Source organism: Cynocephalus volans, chromosome 2 (genome assembly GCF_027409185.1).
Source record: "Cynocephalus volans isolate mCynVol1 chromosome 2, mCynVol1.pri, whole genome shotgun sequence".
Taxonomy (NCBI): domain Eukaryota; kingdom Metazoa; phylum Chordata; class Mammalia; order Dermoptera; family Cynocephalidae; genus Cynocephalus; species Cynocephalus volans.
In genome coordinates this window covers 83,875,475-83,890,139 of record NC_084461.1, presented here as the reverse complement: position 1 = coordinate 83,890,139, position 14,665 = coordinate 83,875,475, and the positions used below count along the sequence as shown (strand labels likewise).

The following is a 14,665-nucleotide window of genomic DNA, read 5'->3' as shown; positions in this document are numbered from 1 at the left end:
TAAGAGAAAATTTGATTAATTCATACATTTGACTGAACGGAATTGTAGTGGTCTTATTGCTGATTATTATATAAGGCCTGGCCTTAGCATTCCATACCCCAAATAGAGATTTAGTTCCTGTCATAAAATTGAAACTATTGCCCAGCACTAATGCTGTTTTAATGCCAAGTCTTTCTATTTGAAATCATCCATGACCTCTCTTCTGCCTCTAGATTTGTGTACCTCGCCTCAGATGCACTACGTGCTGTGCGACATAACTTAACTTCTAAAAGAGACATTTCCTGGTGGAAATCTCCACAGGAAAGCATCCTATTTTATAACTAATGAGACCCAAAGATAGAAAAGTTAGTTATACCCCTACGCATTTGAAAGTCATATGTCAGCTAATTATCAGAACTTAATGACTGGTCCATGAAATTGGGAGTGCATATTGTTTTAATGAAACCCTTTATTTATTCCCCAGCTTCCTTCCCTAACTTTAACCGTTTCTTTTTTTATTAAGCAAAGTGAATAGAGATGCTTGACCTCCAGCTAGAAGTTAGAGTGTAGTTAAAGGAATGCTTAGGAAAGGCCTCATGGTAAATAAAGACTTTGGACTATCTGCATAGGAGTCTCCCAGTCCCTAGTTCATAACTTTAGGAAGACATTCACTGTCTACTGAGTTGCTGAGTAAGAAGAAAGTCTGACTCCATTTCTCTCTAACTCGCTCCCCTCTCTCTCATGCAATCAGAGCCAAGTCCTTTTACAGCAAAGTAACTGTAAAAGTAAACCAAAATTTTGAGCCCTGATCAACTCATCTTGTCTTCACCTGAACTTGAAAAAAGAAAAAGAAAAAAACTTGAAGAAGCAAAGCACAACATGGGTTTGTAATAGTTACCAGGGATTTTGGTCTAGGTATGTGTAGAATAGCATTTGCAGCAGAGGTAAATGAGGAAGAGGCCAGGTGGTTTATATTATAAAAATAACATTCTGACCCACCATGTGCATGAAACGTTTCTTTCAGTTGACAGGAACTGGTGAGTTTTCTGTGAAAATTGGACTCCCAGGCCAGTTCCCTCCCCCCATCCCTAGCTAAGACCCTCATTCCCAGCACACACAGAGCTCTAAATTGTTCCCAACATATTCGCAGCCAGCCTGACTTATGGAGAGACAATATTAACTTGGGTGACTGATTTTCAGCAGTGGCCCTTTTTCACATCACCATCTGGAAGGGGGAAAAAGTGCAAATATAGCCACAATTAGATGAATTGGAACATATGCAAATGTTCATGTTTCGGCCAGGGCAGTTAAGGTCTTGAAAAACTGAAAAGGGGATCGTTAGCAGAAGGGGCTGGTTTGTGGCATTCTTTGTGCTGAAGTCTTGCTGTCAGGATGAAACTGAGGTGTTGGTGACACTGACCAGAGCTGGCAGGCGGTGCACACAAACTCTGCAAGTCCCTTGCTGAGACTCAGACGCCAAGTTGCAAAAGCAAAACCTTCCCAACCGCTTGAATGACAGACTAACAGCCTGAAGGATTTGGGCAAGAATTCTCACCTCTCACAGAATCAGTTTATTTGGTTTTGCCACCTGCAAAGTGCCCTTGGGTACGATGTGCTATTGAGTGAATGCACCTAAATAACACTGACCTGCCCTTGACCCCAGGGAGGATGGCATCTTCAGCTTGAGTTCACATGTAGACACAAGTTGTCACGTTTGCTATTACATTACATTACACAGTTGCTATTTGCTATTACATTATAAGGATATCTTGCTCCTTGTAGACAATGTTTCTACTCCTTGGTAACCACTGGTAGGCACCAAGTAAAAGTGTGCCCAACTCGGTTTTACACACTTTGGATCTGCAGACCTTTAAAACATGTCCTTAAAATACATGTATGAATAATTCTAGAAAGTCTGTTGTTTGTTTAAGATGGGGAGAAGTTACTTATATTGATTTCTTTCCACATGCTTTCCTGAAGAAAGCACTGTAGTTGGGATATGTGTACAGAGAAATCTTCAGATGTAAAAACAACGCAACACATGTATCCTGCCTATTTTCAATACAAAGCATGGAAAAAAATTATTAATCAAATGAGGGCTACCAGTGAAGTTACTGTTCAGAGTCTAAATTGTGCCAGCTAAGGAGCTGGCTGGTTAGCTTAGGTGGTTAGATCACAGCTTTATAACACAAAGGTCACTGTTTGGGATCCTTGTACCAGCCAGCCGCGGAAAGGGGGAAAAAAGTAAATAGTGTCAGCTGAGCTGGAAGGTGTTTCCATAAACAGTAACACACCTATATACAGTTTTAAAGTAGCTCATAAATAATTAACAATAAAACTAATTTCTAATTAGGCGTTTCTGTTTATAACATGTATATGACTATCAAAATTTTATTTCAATTAATTTAAGAACTTGTCCATCCTACATAATTGACTAGTCACTGTTTTATTTCAGGACAGCCTACTGGCCCACAAGTTAATTTTGGTTCGATCTTGACATTGCATAGTGTGACACATTGGAAAATTATCATGGAAGACATAAAAACTGCTGAGCAGAAAAGTAAAACTGAGACCTCACTTAGGTTAGCAGTGTATGTGTACTTCCTAAGGGCCTAATTTTAGAACTATCATAAGGATTTTTTTTTTTTTTACCTGAATACTGCTTTCCTTGACTTTTGGGTAGAAGCAGCTTCTCTAGTGAGAAATTAGCATTTTTGATGTTAGCAGAGATGGATTTACCATGAAGCCAAGGAAGTTTCTGCACAGGCTCCTTGCAAGTCGCAATGCTAACTTTCTTTATTTGTAATTTCATATTGTTTTTCTTAAACAAAATTACCCAAATTATGTAAGCTTCAGGCCCCACAAAACCTGGTTCTGCCCCTGCCAGTTAGAAATGAGACATGGCAGGGACAGAGGCTCCAGCAACATTCCCCTGAGTAGTCCTGGGTCCGCCTGCTTCAGAATCACCTGGAGAGTTTATCAAAATGCACATTTCCTGCCATGATCCACCTGAAGATATTCTGATTCAGTAGGTCAGGTTGGGGCCCAGAAATATGCATTTAGCAAGTTCCTTGGTGATCTTACTATAAATACTAAAGCGTTTGTACTATTGGTCCAGGGTCCTGGCCTAGGCTTGGTGGTGATCATTATAGTGTAGTCTGTGGGCTCCTGGTGGCTTAAAACCCCAAAATAAAATACAAGTCCAGAATGAGCTGGTCTTGGGGGGAAATTTCTAATCCAGTAGAGCTGGGGAAGGTTAATTTAAATGACTTTTGTTCTTAAAGAGTTACCAAACACTTCTTAAAATTGTTGTGTAACCCTATGTGGTAGAATGGAAAAATCTCTTAGCCCCATAATTAATCAAGAGGGCACTTCCATCCAGAAAGATGCTTCCTACAGGAGATGACATTTGATCTCTGGTCTAGTCATAGATGGCTTTTCTATCTCCATTTTCCTTCCCCCTATAGTCCAGGAAAGCATCAAAAGGAGGATGATAGGAAGGAGGAGGGTATTAAGGTAATTATCAGCACATTCCCCTACTCAGTGAGCACAGTTATTGCCACTGCATCCTCCTCGGCCTTTTCTTCTAAATGAAGTTAAATTTGTCATGCAAGGATGAGAGGGAACATTCTTCGAGTCTTCTGTCAAAATAATCCATAAAATATCGAAGCTGGAGCTTTGTCTAAAGTACTATACTGATTTAGGGAATGCTATGTGACCTTACCCAAATTACATTTTTTCTCTATATGTCCAAAGTGGGTGACCATTTCTGTGAAGAGCAAAGTAGCACAGTGGTTAAAAACCTGAATTCCCAAGTCAGACAGACTTGGGGGTGAATCTTGTTTTGTTTACTTTTTAAGTTGCATGACTTTGGGATACCATATCCTCTTTAAGCCTCTGATCCTCACCTGCAAAATAAGCGTAATAACAAAACCAACCTCATAGGATTGTTGTAATAATGAAATGTGATGATGAACATAAAGTGGAAAGCACACAGTGTCAGCAGTAAGGATTACTGGCATTGAGCTCTCCCTCAAGGGTGTGCTGAGAGAATTCTTAATTACCTGTTGTGAGCAAAGCCTTTGTATTTGTTGTCTATTGCTGCACAACAAAGTGCCTCAAAACTTAACAAACATTTATTGTCTCACATAGTTTCTGAGGACTGGGAATCTGGAAGCAGCTTAGTTGGATGGTTCTGGCTCAGGGTCTCCTGGAAGGAGGCTGCAGTTAAGCTGTCAGCTGGAGCTGCAGTCATCTGAAGGCTTGATCAAGTCTGTAGGGTCAGCTTTCAATCTTGCTCAGTTGGCTTTTGGCAGAAGGCTTTAGTTGCCTGCCATGTGTAGGACTAATCACAACATGGCAACTGACTTTTCCCCAAGCAAGTGGTTCAAGAGAGAAGGCGAACAGGACCAAGATGGAAGCATGGTGTCTTTCATAACCTAATATCAGAAGTGATATGCCATCACTTCTACCATATTCTGTTGGTTACACAGACCAATCCTGGTGCAGTGTGGGAGAGGACTACACAAGGGTGTGAATGCAGAGGCAGAGACCACTGGGGGCATCTTGCAGGATGGCTACCACTTCCTTTAAATAGCTTTCCTGAGCAATGCTACAGTTGCTCTTAATTTTTTTGCTTTAATTTTAGATTAGAGCCAGGAGGCTTTGAAATGATTATCGTGGTTTATAATCTACCAGCAAATGAAAGTCATCTGAGCATCAAGATAAACGTCTGAGTGGGGTCTGCTAGCCACTTGGAAAGCATGTGGTGCCACATGCCTAAGAAATCCACAGCTGACTTTAGTAAAATATTGACTACGCATTAAATTTTCCAGCACTGCACTTTCACAAAGTGCAAAGGACAGAAGTTGTCTCTCTATATTAACATGTAAAAATTGTCAGCAGATAAGACACAGTTTACAAATCTGTATTTATGATTGGGGTCTGGCTAAAAAACAGCAAGAATAAACTGTACAACCTGGGAAGTCTAATTCTAGCAGGAAGTTGCTTTGAAATAACATCATACTTCACTTACTCCCCAACTGATGTCTTTGACGACTGGTTTGTACACATCAATAAAACGTCCTGTCAGTTACCATATTTTATATTCTTACAGTGTTTCCCACTGTTTGATGGTAACTCTAACAGTGCCTGTGCTCACAGCAGCAGCCACACTCTGATTTGGATACACCAAGTAGATTTCTCTTTGGCTAAATTTCTTGCCCAAGTACAGGTTCATATGGGTTGAAAGGGCCCATTAAAAGATCCCTGAAGAAAAATATGCAGTTCTTACTGGCTTGGATTTGTAGTTCCAGAATTTTGAAGAAAGCGGCTGGTTAACATTATAGACATTTTAAAGTCTTTGAGAAACACAAAAAACAATAGCAAGGAAAGCACTTTGATGGCTCAGAATTTATTTTATTTTATGTACTTATTAATTAGTACACTTTCTCCCCCATTTTAAGCAAAGATTCTATACATCGAAACAATAAAATAAGTAAAGACATGTGTCTGCTTTAAAATCTTGGTATTGGTTAAGTCTCTATAGTCCTTTCTCATGCTTTCATGGTAAAGGCTCTTTCTGTTCTCTCAGCACTGCTGCACTTTGATCTCCCAAGCAATGCCATTTGGTTGTAAATGTATGTGGTGCCTTTGATCTAGTACTTAGCTGGTCTTATTTAAGATAGATAGTTTCTTTTATCTAAGAAGTGTTTACTAGGTCTCTCTCTCTCTCTCTCTATGAAAGATGGTTAGAATTGCTATCATTTAGACAGAAGTTCTTTCTTAAGAGTGCCTGAATCTGAATCTAATTCTCTAAATTCTAAACCCCCAACAGCTCTATTACAAATTTTTGTAAAGCCAAATCCCTATTAAAATGAGCTGCTCCTACAGGTATTAGGTAATACTTGCAAAAACTCTGTTTGCTTTTTAATGGAGAACTAATTTTTCAAAGAGTAATAAACATATCCTACACTCAGGCAAAAATGGTCATCTCAGAGTGTCTGAATAAAATGGCCAATTATCCCCTCCAAAACTCAGGTATTAATATATTTTTATATTACTGGGTTATACATACTATACAGGGTACATTGAAATGGGACTTTTTTTTTTTTTTAGAATAAGAAATATATATCTTTCTTAAGAGAATTTCTTGAACATTATGTCCAGTACTTTCATGACTTCTTCCTGAGTTTCAATCAGCAAACTATGCTACAGGGGCAGGGGACACAAAGATGATTAAGTCACAGACTCTGCCCTTAGGGATCTCACAGCCTGGGGATGAGGATCAGGGGGGCAGAGCTCCAGCAAATAATTACACTGCAGTGTATTCAGTGCTTCTCTTGGACAGTGGTCCTCCCAGCTTAGGCTTGGGAGTGGTCAGGGAAAGCTTCCTGGAAGAAGCAGCACCTGAGCTTCAGTGAAGAGCTGATGGCCCAGAACTCACTATACAGTAAATCTCCAGCCAAGCCCATAATACAAAGCCAATCTATGTGCCCAGACACCCTCTAGTTTAATACCTGTGGCCTAAAACTTGGAAGAGGTCAAAACCTTGAATGCACCATTGTACCCCACAGATATGTACAATCAATTATGTTTCAATAAAAATAATAATAAAATAAACTTTGAATGGCCTTGTAGCCTTAAGCTACCCCAAAGACTTATTGCTTGTCATTCAACATCAAGGAGAAAAATCCCAAACTACTTTCCATGTACATTATAGAACGTTAGCTCCATCCTCCATTTAAAAGCTATATGGTAAATGACTCTTTGTTGAAAGTTTAAGTAGCTCCTCCTGCCTTTAATTGTTCTGCTTTGTTAGGCTACTGGCAGATGTTTTTTGCATTCTCCTTGGTGTTATGTTCTTACCGTTCCAGAAGTCTTATTTACTTCATACATGCACTAACCGTGTATGAGTCTCTCCAAGCGCTGGCCCTGGCCTAGCCACTGTGGAGAATGCTCAAGAAGTACACAAGGGGCTTCTCCCAGGTCTGGAGGTTGGGAGAGGGGTGGGGAAGAAGTGATCTACAGGCACGTATATGATCATTACAATATACAGTTGCTACTGTTCTGGGAGGTTTTGAGGAGAAATTGCAGGGGACTTAGAACCTGACCTCAGGGACTCAAATTGGGTTTGCAGAGATGGGGAGGAGGGGCAGGTCTCTGGAGGACACAGAATGTAAGTTTGGGGTGTTGGAGATGGTCAATGGAGGGCAGATGGGGTGGAGGTGGGAATGTGCTCAAAGTGAGCTAGAGGATTTGGTTTTTTCCTGTTGATAGCATAGAGCCCTTGTGGCTATGAAACTGCAAAATGAAGTGTAATCTCTGGCTGGTACTTTTCCTCTTCTTTCCCATCAGTCACCATGCACTACTGATTCTGAGAACCATGTATTTTAGGTAGTGGGACACTTGGAGATCAGAAAACCTAGCCTCTCTATTGGTCCAATGAGAAAATTAGCTTCTAAAGTTCAGGTGGCCCAGGTCTTACAACCATAGAACAGTGAAGCCAGGGGTGGGTGGCCACTCATTGACCAGGACCTGGGCCTAGGCTTCTCTTCCTGGGACTTGTTTCCTACAAGGAATCCTGGAGTCTAGGACCCTAGACAGTTAGCCCTGAGTTCACAGGAGCCTGTAGGAGAAAGGCCATCACACTGCGGGAACAGGGCTTCAGTCCTCTATATGTACCCCCATGATCCACACCAAGCCAGAGCTTGAAGAATGAGAGTTGTTGGCTATTAGGAAAAGAGACAGATACAACAGAAAAGAATCAGGATACGTTAAGTAGATCCATGTGAGCCACAGGATGCCAGGCTAGGCGGATGGAGAGTTAGACAATATTTGGGAGAACTGGATTTTTTTGTATGAATTGCTAAGCACAAGCTGCCTATGGCCCCTAACTTCAAGAAGGCTGAGTGGAATATGTCCTACCCAAACAACATGGACTGATAACAAGGCAAAAATGGTGGTCTTCAAGAAAATCAGGGAATGTTACTAGAAGAAAAGTGAAGGATAAATGCTGGAAAAACAAAAACAATAGATATTGACAGCAATGCCCTCATGCTAATGTACAGGAAAAGATGTCTAAGACTGGGATGCTCTTGCAGGGCTACAATATGCCAGGTATTCTCAGTGCTTCATCTATATTTACCAATCGATCCTAACTTCAATCCTGCTACTATTCCCATTTTATAGAATTTTAGGAAATTGAGGCACAGAGAAACTAATTAGCTTGCTCAAGGTCTTATGGCTAGTAAATATCAGAGCTGGGACTTAAACCCAAGCAGCCTGACTCCAAAATCTGTGTTCCTAATTATTCTGTTGCAAGTAATAGGGGTCTCCAAAAAGTTCATGGAAAGACTCATATTATCTTTTCATTATATTTTTCTTTGAACTTTTCGAACTACCCAAGTGTTTAGTTTCCCTATTTTTCTTCTTTACTTATGTTGTTTTCTCTGATATAGGGATTTGAAGAAGGCCCTAACAATGAAAGTAAATCATCTAGCACACAATAGTAGCCATTATTCCTTTCGTTATTACTTATTAACAGAGTATGCAAAGCCTCTGATACATAGCAGACATTCAATGACTGTGAAATAGGACAAAAAGTAATTGAAGACAAACCAAGATATTAGCATGTGCTCTAGAGCTGAAAGGAAATCTGTGATGGGTATGAAAGAATAAGTGCAGACAGTAAATGCATAAATAGAAATATCCAGAGACCCATTGATGCAAATCCTTTAATGACTCCTTTTTTCGTTCCTTCCTCAAGTGCTGCTTAAGTAGAGCAGAGGCCAGACGGGATGCTGCTAAAGTGGCCCTAATCAACTCCCTCTTCAATGAGCTGCCCTCTCGCAGGATCACCAAGGAATTCATTATTGAAAGTGTCCAGGAAGCAGTAGCCTCCACCAGTGTGAGTACCCGCAAGGGAAGGGAGGAGCTGGCTGCACTGAGAATACTGAGACATTTAAATCTGGGGATGTGGCTAAAGTGAGCAAATTCTTATTTTAAGAATTATGTAGGTTTGATTTTTTACCCATTAAGTCATTAATTTTCAGCAAAAAGAATACATGGATTGGAAACCATGAAATTGGAGCTGACCCCCTTTCCACATCTCAGTGATGTTGTTTAGCCTCCCTGGATCACAATTAATCAAGCTTTAAATCAATGTAGAACAATTGATCCATCTCCATTTGTTTATTTGAATGTTTGCTTTTTGAAAAGTGTTGATTCTTTTAAGGCTTGAGATCAAATGGAATCAATCGAATACTGCTTTAATCTGGTGATAAACTTGCTCTACTTTCCCCAAATTTGACTAGCTATAAAAATCATCTGAGGTGCTTATTGAAAGTGCCAATTCCCTAGCCAGTGTAGGGCCCTGCGATCTATGTTTTCAAGGAAAATGTCAACTGTTAAGATATGGGAAAAACTGTGTGCCCAATATGTGTTAGCTATTTAAATGATCATAGTTGATAATTACCTCTTTCAGAGAGCTTTGAAAATTTCTGTAATGGACACAATTAAATTCAAAGGGCTTGAAGAGTAAAACACCCTGCCTTAGAAATTTATATAGGACATTTTCTCAGCAATCCAGGGCTGAATGCTTTGTCCCATGAATGATTTGGAGCTCCCAACCCCCATTACCTCCAAACCATAAACCACAGAGGAAGCCTTGAGTTCCCACTAGCAGCAGGTGTCTCCCTGTGTGTGCTCAAGGGGAGGAACTTGGCATTACCAAAGGGATTAGCTACCTCTGCCTTGACTTTAGCATGGATAAACCTACCCATCTGAGATTTTCCTTCTCTGTTTCTCTTAGTCTGACTAGAAGGGTTCTGTCATCCTGGAGAAGCTGCTGATAACGAAGGAGACATTATCAGACCAGCACTGACCATTTTCCCCTCATAAATGCTCTAATCACTTACAGAAGAGATAGGGAAGGGTAGGGGAAGGAGAGCGATTGACCTGGCAGGGAGCCGCAGGGAGCTCTGGTCTATATCTGGTCTGAGGATGAAAGGAAACCTTTATTTTCCGGCCCTGTAAATTTCAAGTGCCTTTGAGGAAGAGAAGTTAGGAAAATGATGCCTGATTTATATAAGTGTGGAATTTACTCAGGAGTGGGGAGGGGCCCTCAATGTAAATGTAATTTATCATTTTTTCATGGAAATTTCTAAGGAAACTGAATATATATGGCTTGCAAGCTTCTGGATGGATTTCCTCTGGGATATTTAAAAAGCCAACATAAATATTTCAGCAGCAGTGTGTTAATGTTACTGCATTCAAAAGCTATAAATTTGCTGCTATCTGATGCTAGCAGTTGTTTGTTCAGCCTCACAAAGTCACCATTGCCCACCTTCCCGGGATCCCAAGGCCATGTAATATCAAAGGGCAGGCCCAGATGCCATTCCAGAGCTTGTGTTAGCTCCTTAGCACCACTGCCCACAACCAAACTGAAGGGGAATTTCATTTCTACCCACCACCCACCCACCTAGTTTCCTAAAGATTAAGTGGTTCAGGAGGGAAAAAATATAAACCAAGATCCATGTCTCCAGGTCAAACACTAACATATTATGCTAAATGTTAACATAAAAAAAAAGCTCCTGTTAAGAATCGTGGCAGTAAAATTTGAATAGTCCATACAACTGGAGAATTCCTTCCATGTCATTTACATGATCTTGTCTAGTTATCACTGGAATAAGAGCAAGGTCAGTAGTTCAAGATTTCAATAACCAATGAAGGCAGTCTCGGAGAATAACCACACAAACATTAACATGAACAACAAAAAACCCTGTGCAGTGATACAGAAATTTCTGCTTTGGGATAACTATTCTATCATCAGTGAGTATAGTGGCATTCTAATCAAAAGCTAGATTCAAATTGATTACAAAACCCTCTTTATGTCATGATGACATTAGAGTTTATCCAAAATCAACTGAGACTTGGTTGTAGAATAGACACCTGTTAGTGTTATGCTAACAATAGAAAGCTTGCTGTGTGGCCACAAGATCAATTTGTGACCACTGAAAGAAGGGGAGGAAAAATCAGTAATGTTCTCTCTGTCCGCTTTCCTTCCCAAGGGCACGTTAGAAGATGCAGATGACCCCAGCACCAGCATCGGAGCCTATCACTACATGTTGGAGTCAAACATGGGCAAGACCATGCTGGAGTTTCAGGTACCTGACTTCCTACCACGTTTCTTTGATTATCCAATCCAGAATCCTGGAGAAATGCAACCTATCACTAACATCTTCTGTCCTAATAATCTACTTTTTTTCCTTTTGGTCTTAAGCATTTTGGTCATTTTAATTTAACCCTCTTAGAATCAATCATAGTAGCTCCATTTGAGCCACACCTCAGTAGCTAAAACAAATGAGCAAACAAGGCACTATCTTTGCTTTTATGAAGGGAAATAAGAGACTTAAGTCTAAGAAACAGGTGAGGAACACCATAGTCTTATGGCTCCCTAACATTTCACCACTTTTCAGTACGAAGTTCTTTAAACCAACTCAGACAGTTTGAAGTGGTTCTTAATTTTCAGAAGTCATAGACGAAGGTTCCTACAGTGTACATTAAACAATACCTGCCTCAGTCGTGGCATTTCCATCGAACAAGATCTGCCACCTCCTCCCTTCAACCAAATCAAAAAATTTAGCAACCTGTAACCCTTTTTCATCCACTGCTGAAAAGCAATAATAGAGATGAAGAATTATATTACCTATTATTTGCAAAATAAATAATTATATTAATAACAATAACAATAGTAGCAGCAGGTGACGTTTATTGGATGCTTGCTTTGTCTGGCATGGTGCTTAGCATTTAACAAATATCATAATTTAACACTAACAACAACTAGGTGAGGTAGGTATTATTATTATTCCCATGTTATCATTGAAGTACATGTGCCATAGCTTTGCAAATGACACAGCCAGGGTTCACACCCAGGCAGTCTGATCTCTGAGCTCACACACCTCATACACCAGACTATTATCCTATACTGGGCTAGGCCAATGATTGGGCATGAAATATGTCTCCCTCTAAAGAACTAAACTTGAATGCAGTTGAACAGTCAGACACATGCAATGCTTGTAGGAATCTATATGCAATATAATAATGAAGAGGCTTGGCCCCTAGTAATTCTATTTTCTTAGGTTTGATTCCAAGAAGCAATCAGAGATATAAAGTTTCATGGACAAAAATGTTCATTATGGTATAATTTACAATGTTGTTGCAGCTGAGCCCTGAAGTTACCAACCTTCAAATACCTTCTTCGATGACTTTTAAATTCTTTTTCTGACCATAATGGCATAGCCACTTCTCAGGTAGATATGTGCCTCCTGCTAATTTTGTTTAAATCAATACTTTTATTTCTTAGTCCCCTGGATGGGAAGCAAAAATATTCTTTTTTCACCCTATCCTAGATCTTGGTCATTCAGTTCTCACCTTAAGTGACCATGGTCTCACTGACCTTTGACATACCTGTCTTTGTTTGGAAGCAATGAGGTATCCTTTAAGCCTGCCCTCTGGAGAGGACAGGGGCACATGCCAGCTCAGGGGTTCTGAGCCTGGCTCTGTTCCTTACCCAAAATCTGTTTCCTCATTTGTGTGTAAATCAGGGAGAATAATAGTATCTCCCTCACAGTGCTATTGTGAAGATTAAATGGGACAATATGAGAAGAATCCGGAACAGTGCCTAGCGTATGGTAAATGGTCAATGAAGGTTAACAACCATTGTTATATATATTTCTGAAAAACTGCTTTACTTGAAATGCCAGAGGCTGCTGGATGGATTCCCTTAACAACTAACTCTATCTAAGCTGAAGCTTCAGATGAAAACAGGATAGCTCCTCTGCACAAAAAGATTTAGGGCCCCTGCTGTAGAATAAAAGAGTAGATCTGCAAAGGGTCCTTTTTCATTTTTTCTTATAACTCAAACTAAAACTAAACAGAGAAAAAATAAAAGGGAGGAGTTATTTCAAGTGGAAGAACATAAAAATTTAAAAATCATACAGACATATGTGTTATGGCCTGCCCCAGTGCACAGTAGCTTGTATGTGATTTAGCAGCTATTTTCAGAAAAATCAAGAATGATTTTGATGTGATTGTGTTAGTCTGCCAGAGGAAGGCAAGATTAAAAAAAAAAAATTCTTAAAATTCCTTCCAAGCACTATGAGAGGCTCTATAGCCTCCTTTTGGTAATACTTTAATTGCCTTGCTGTGGGCTGTGTGTTTTCTGTGTGGTCTGTGTAGTAAGGTATTTAAATATGTGAAATAATAATTTGAATCATACTGTGGAAATGCTTCATAAATTCTCAGAAAGGAGTCTGGGTATAGGATGGGGGACAAAGGAAGAGAAAGATGTGAGAGCAGGAAAAATCCAAACTCCCTCCCACAGTGGGCATACTAGCAACCCAGGAGGAGAGCCCAGGGAGCACATCTCTTTTCTTTCCGCCGGTGCTAGGTTGCCTGCTGGGACTCGGCACATTCCTTAGTGGCCTGGTTAAATGCATCAGCTTATGTCTGCACATAATGGGAACTGACCACAGACCTGGGTTGTTTCTGCAGCCGACACAGCAATTCAGTACCCCTGGTGGGTAATAGATGTGTGTTTGTATCTAGCTATGGATGTCTATACCATATAAAAACAAGGCTGGTGTCTCCTGACTGCCCTCAGGCTGTCGGGGGGGGGGGGGGGCATCCTGTAGCCAGTGCTAGGAGGAAATATGATAGGCCTCTGCTTACCTTCGCTTCGTGGGAGGGAAGCTGGGATGCCTGTTTTGAGGTAGCCTTGCCACAGAGAAAACTGCCTGCTGTTTGGGGGGAGGGATGGGAGCCGCACCAGTCACTGGGTCTTGTCAAGGTCAGAGTCTAGGCAGACTTTGACTGAAGCTGGTTAATATATTTATTCTGAAGCCTAATGCAATCCAAGGAAGAGTTGTTTATTTACATCTTTTCTAAATTCTCCAGGTCGCCTTTTAAAACCTCATCCCATAAACAAATTTCCTCTTAAATCCATTCTCTTGGGTGGAGAGATGGTGCCCACCTGTTTTTCAAGTTCTCCATTTACAGTGTTTGTTTTTCTTATTTCTGATGAATCACAGAACCAGGCCAGTCTCCCAGACAAAGTTCCAGAGAGAAGCAGTGAGCATTTTCTCCCCACAAAGTAGCTGAAAAGCCAACATTGCTTCTAATAGAAGGCAACACCAGGAAGCACTGGGAGGCCAGAACCCAGTGCTGTAGGTTTAAATGGAATGAATGACAAAATGAACCAGGAAAGCTGTAGGATGAGAGCTGCAACTGCGATTTTCCTAAAGAGGAAAGAAAACACAAGGCTTGATTCCCATTCGATTTTAAATTTACTTTGCTGACCAGGACTGGCTACGTAATTTGCCAGACCTAGTGCAAAATAAAAATGCAGGGGCCCTTGTTGTAAAATTATGAAGAGTTTCAAGACAGAGGAGCATTAAATCAAGCCCAGGGTCCCGTATATCCCGCTAATGAAGCCACACTAGTCCCTGAGACAGACTCACAAGAAGGGCCCGGCAAGGCATTTACCTTGGGTGCAAAATTTAAAAGAGCACCAAAAACTCTATAATCAAAATAAATAAATTATAATGCGATATTTTAAATATTCAAAATTATTCTCAAAAAACTAATGATAAACAAAGTATTGAATTTTTAAACAAAAGACCCTGAA

The 14,665-nt window shown here is 40.4% G+C and overlaps 1 protein-coding gene across 1 annotated transcript in view; it reads left to right on the top strand.

Moving 5' to 3' along the window:
* LIX1 (limb and CNS expressed 1) overlaps nucleotides 1-14,665 on the top strand; it is a 51,908-nt gene that overhangs the window by 31,630 nt on the left and 5,613 nt on the right. Inside the window, exons 3-4 of the mRNA XM_063088256.1 lie at nucleotides 8,747-8,887; nucleotides 11,049-11,144. Coding sequence (XP_062944326.1) covers nucleotides 8,747-8,887; nucleotides 11,049-11,144 — 237 coding nt within the window. The remainder of the gene's footprint in view (nucleotides 1-8,746; nucleotides 8,888-11,048; nucleotides 11,145-14,665) is intronic.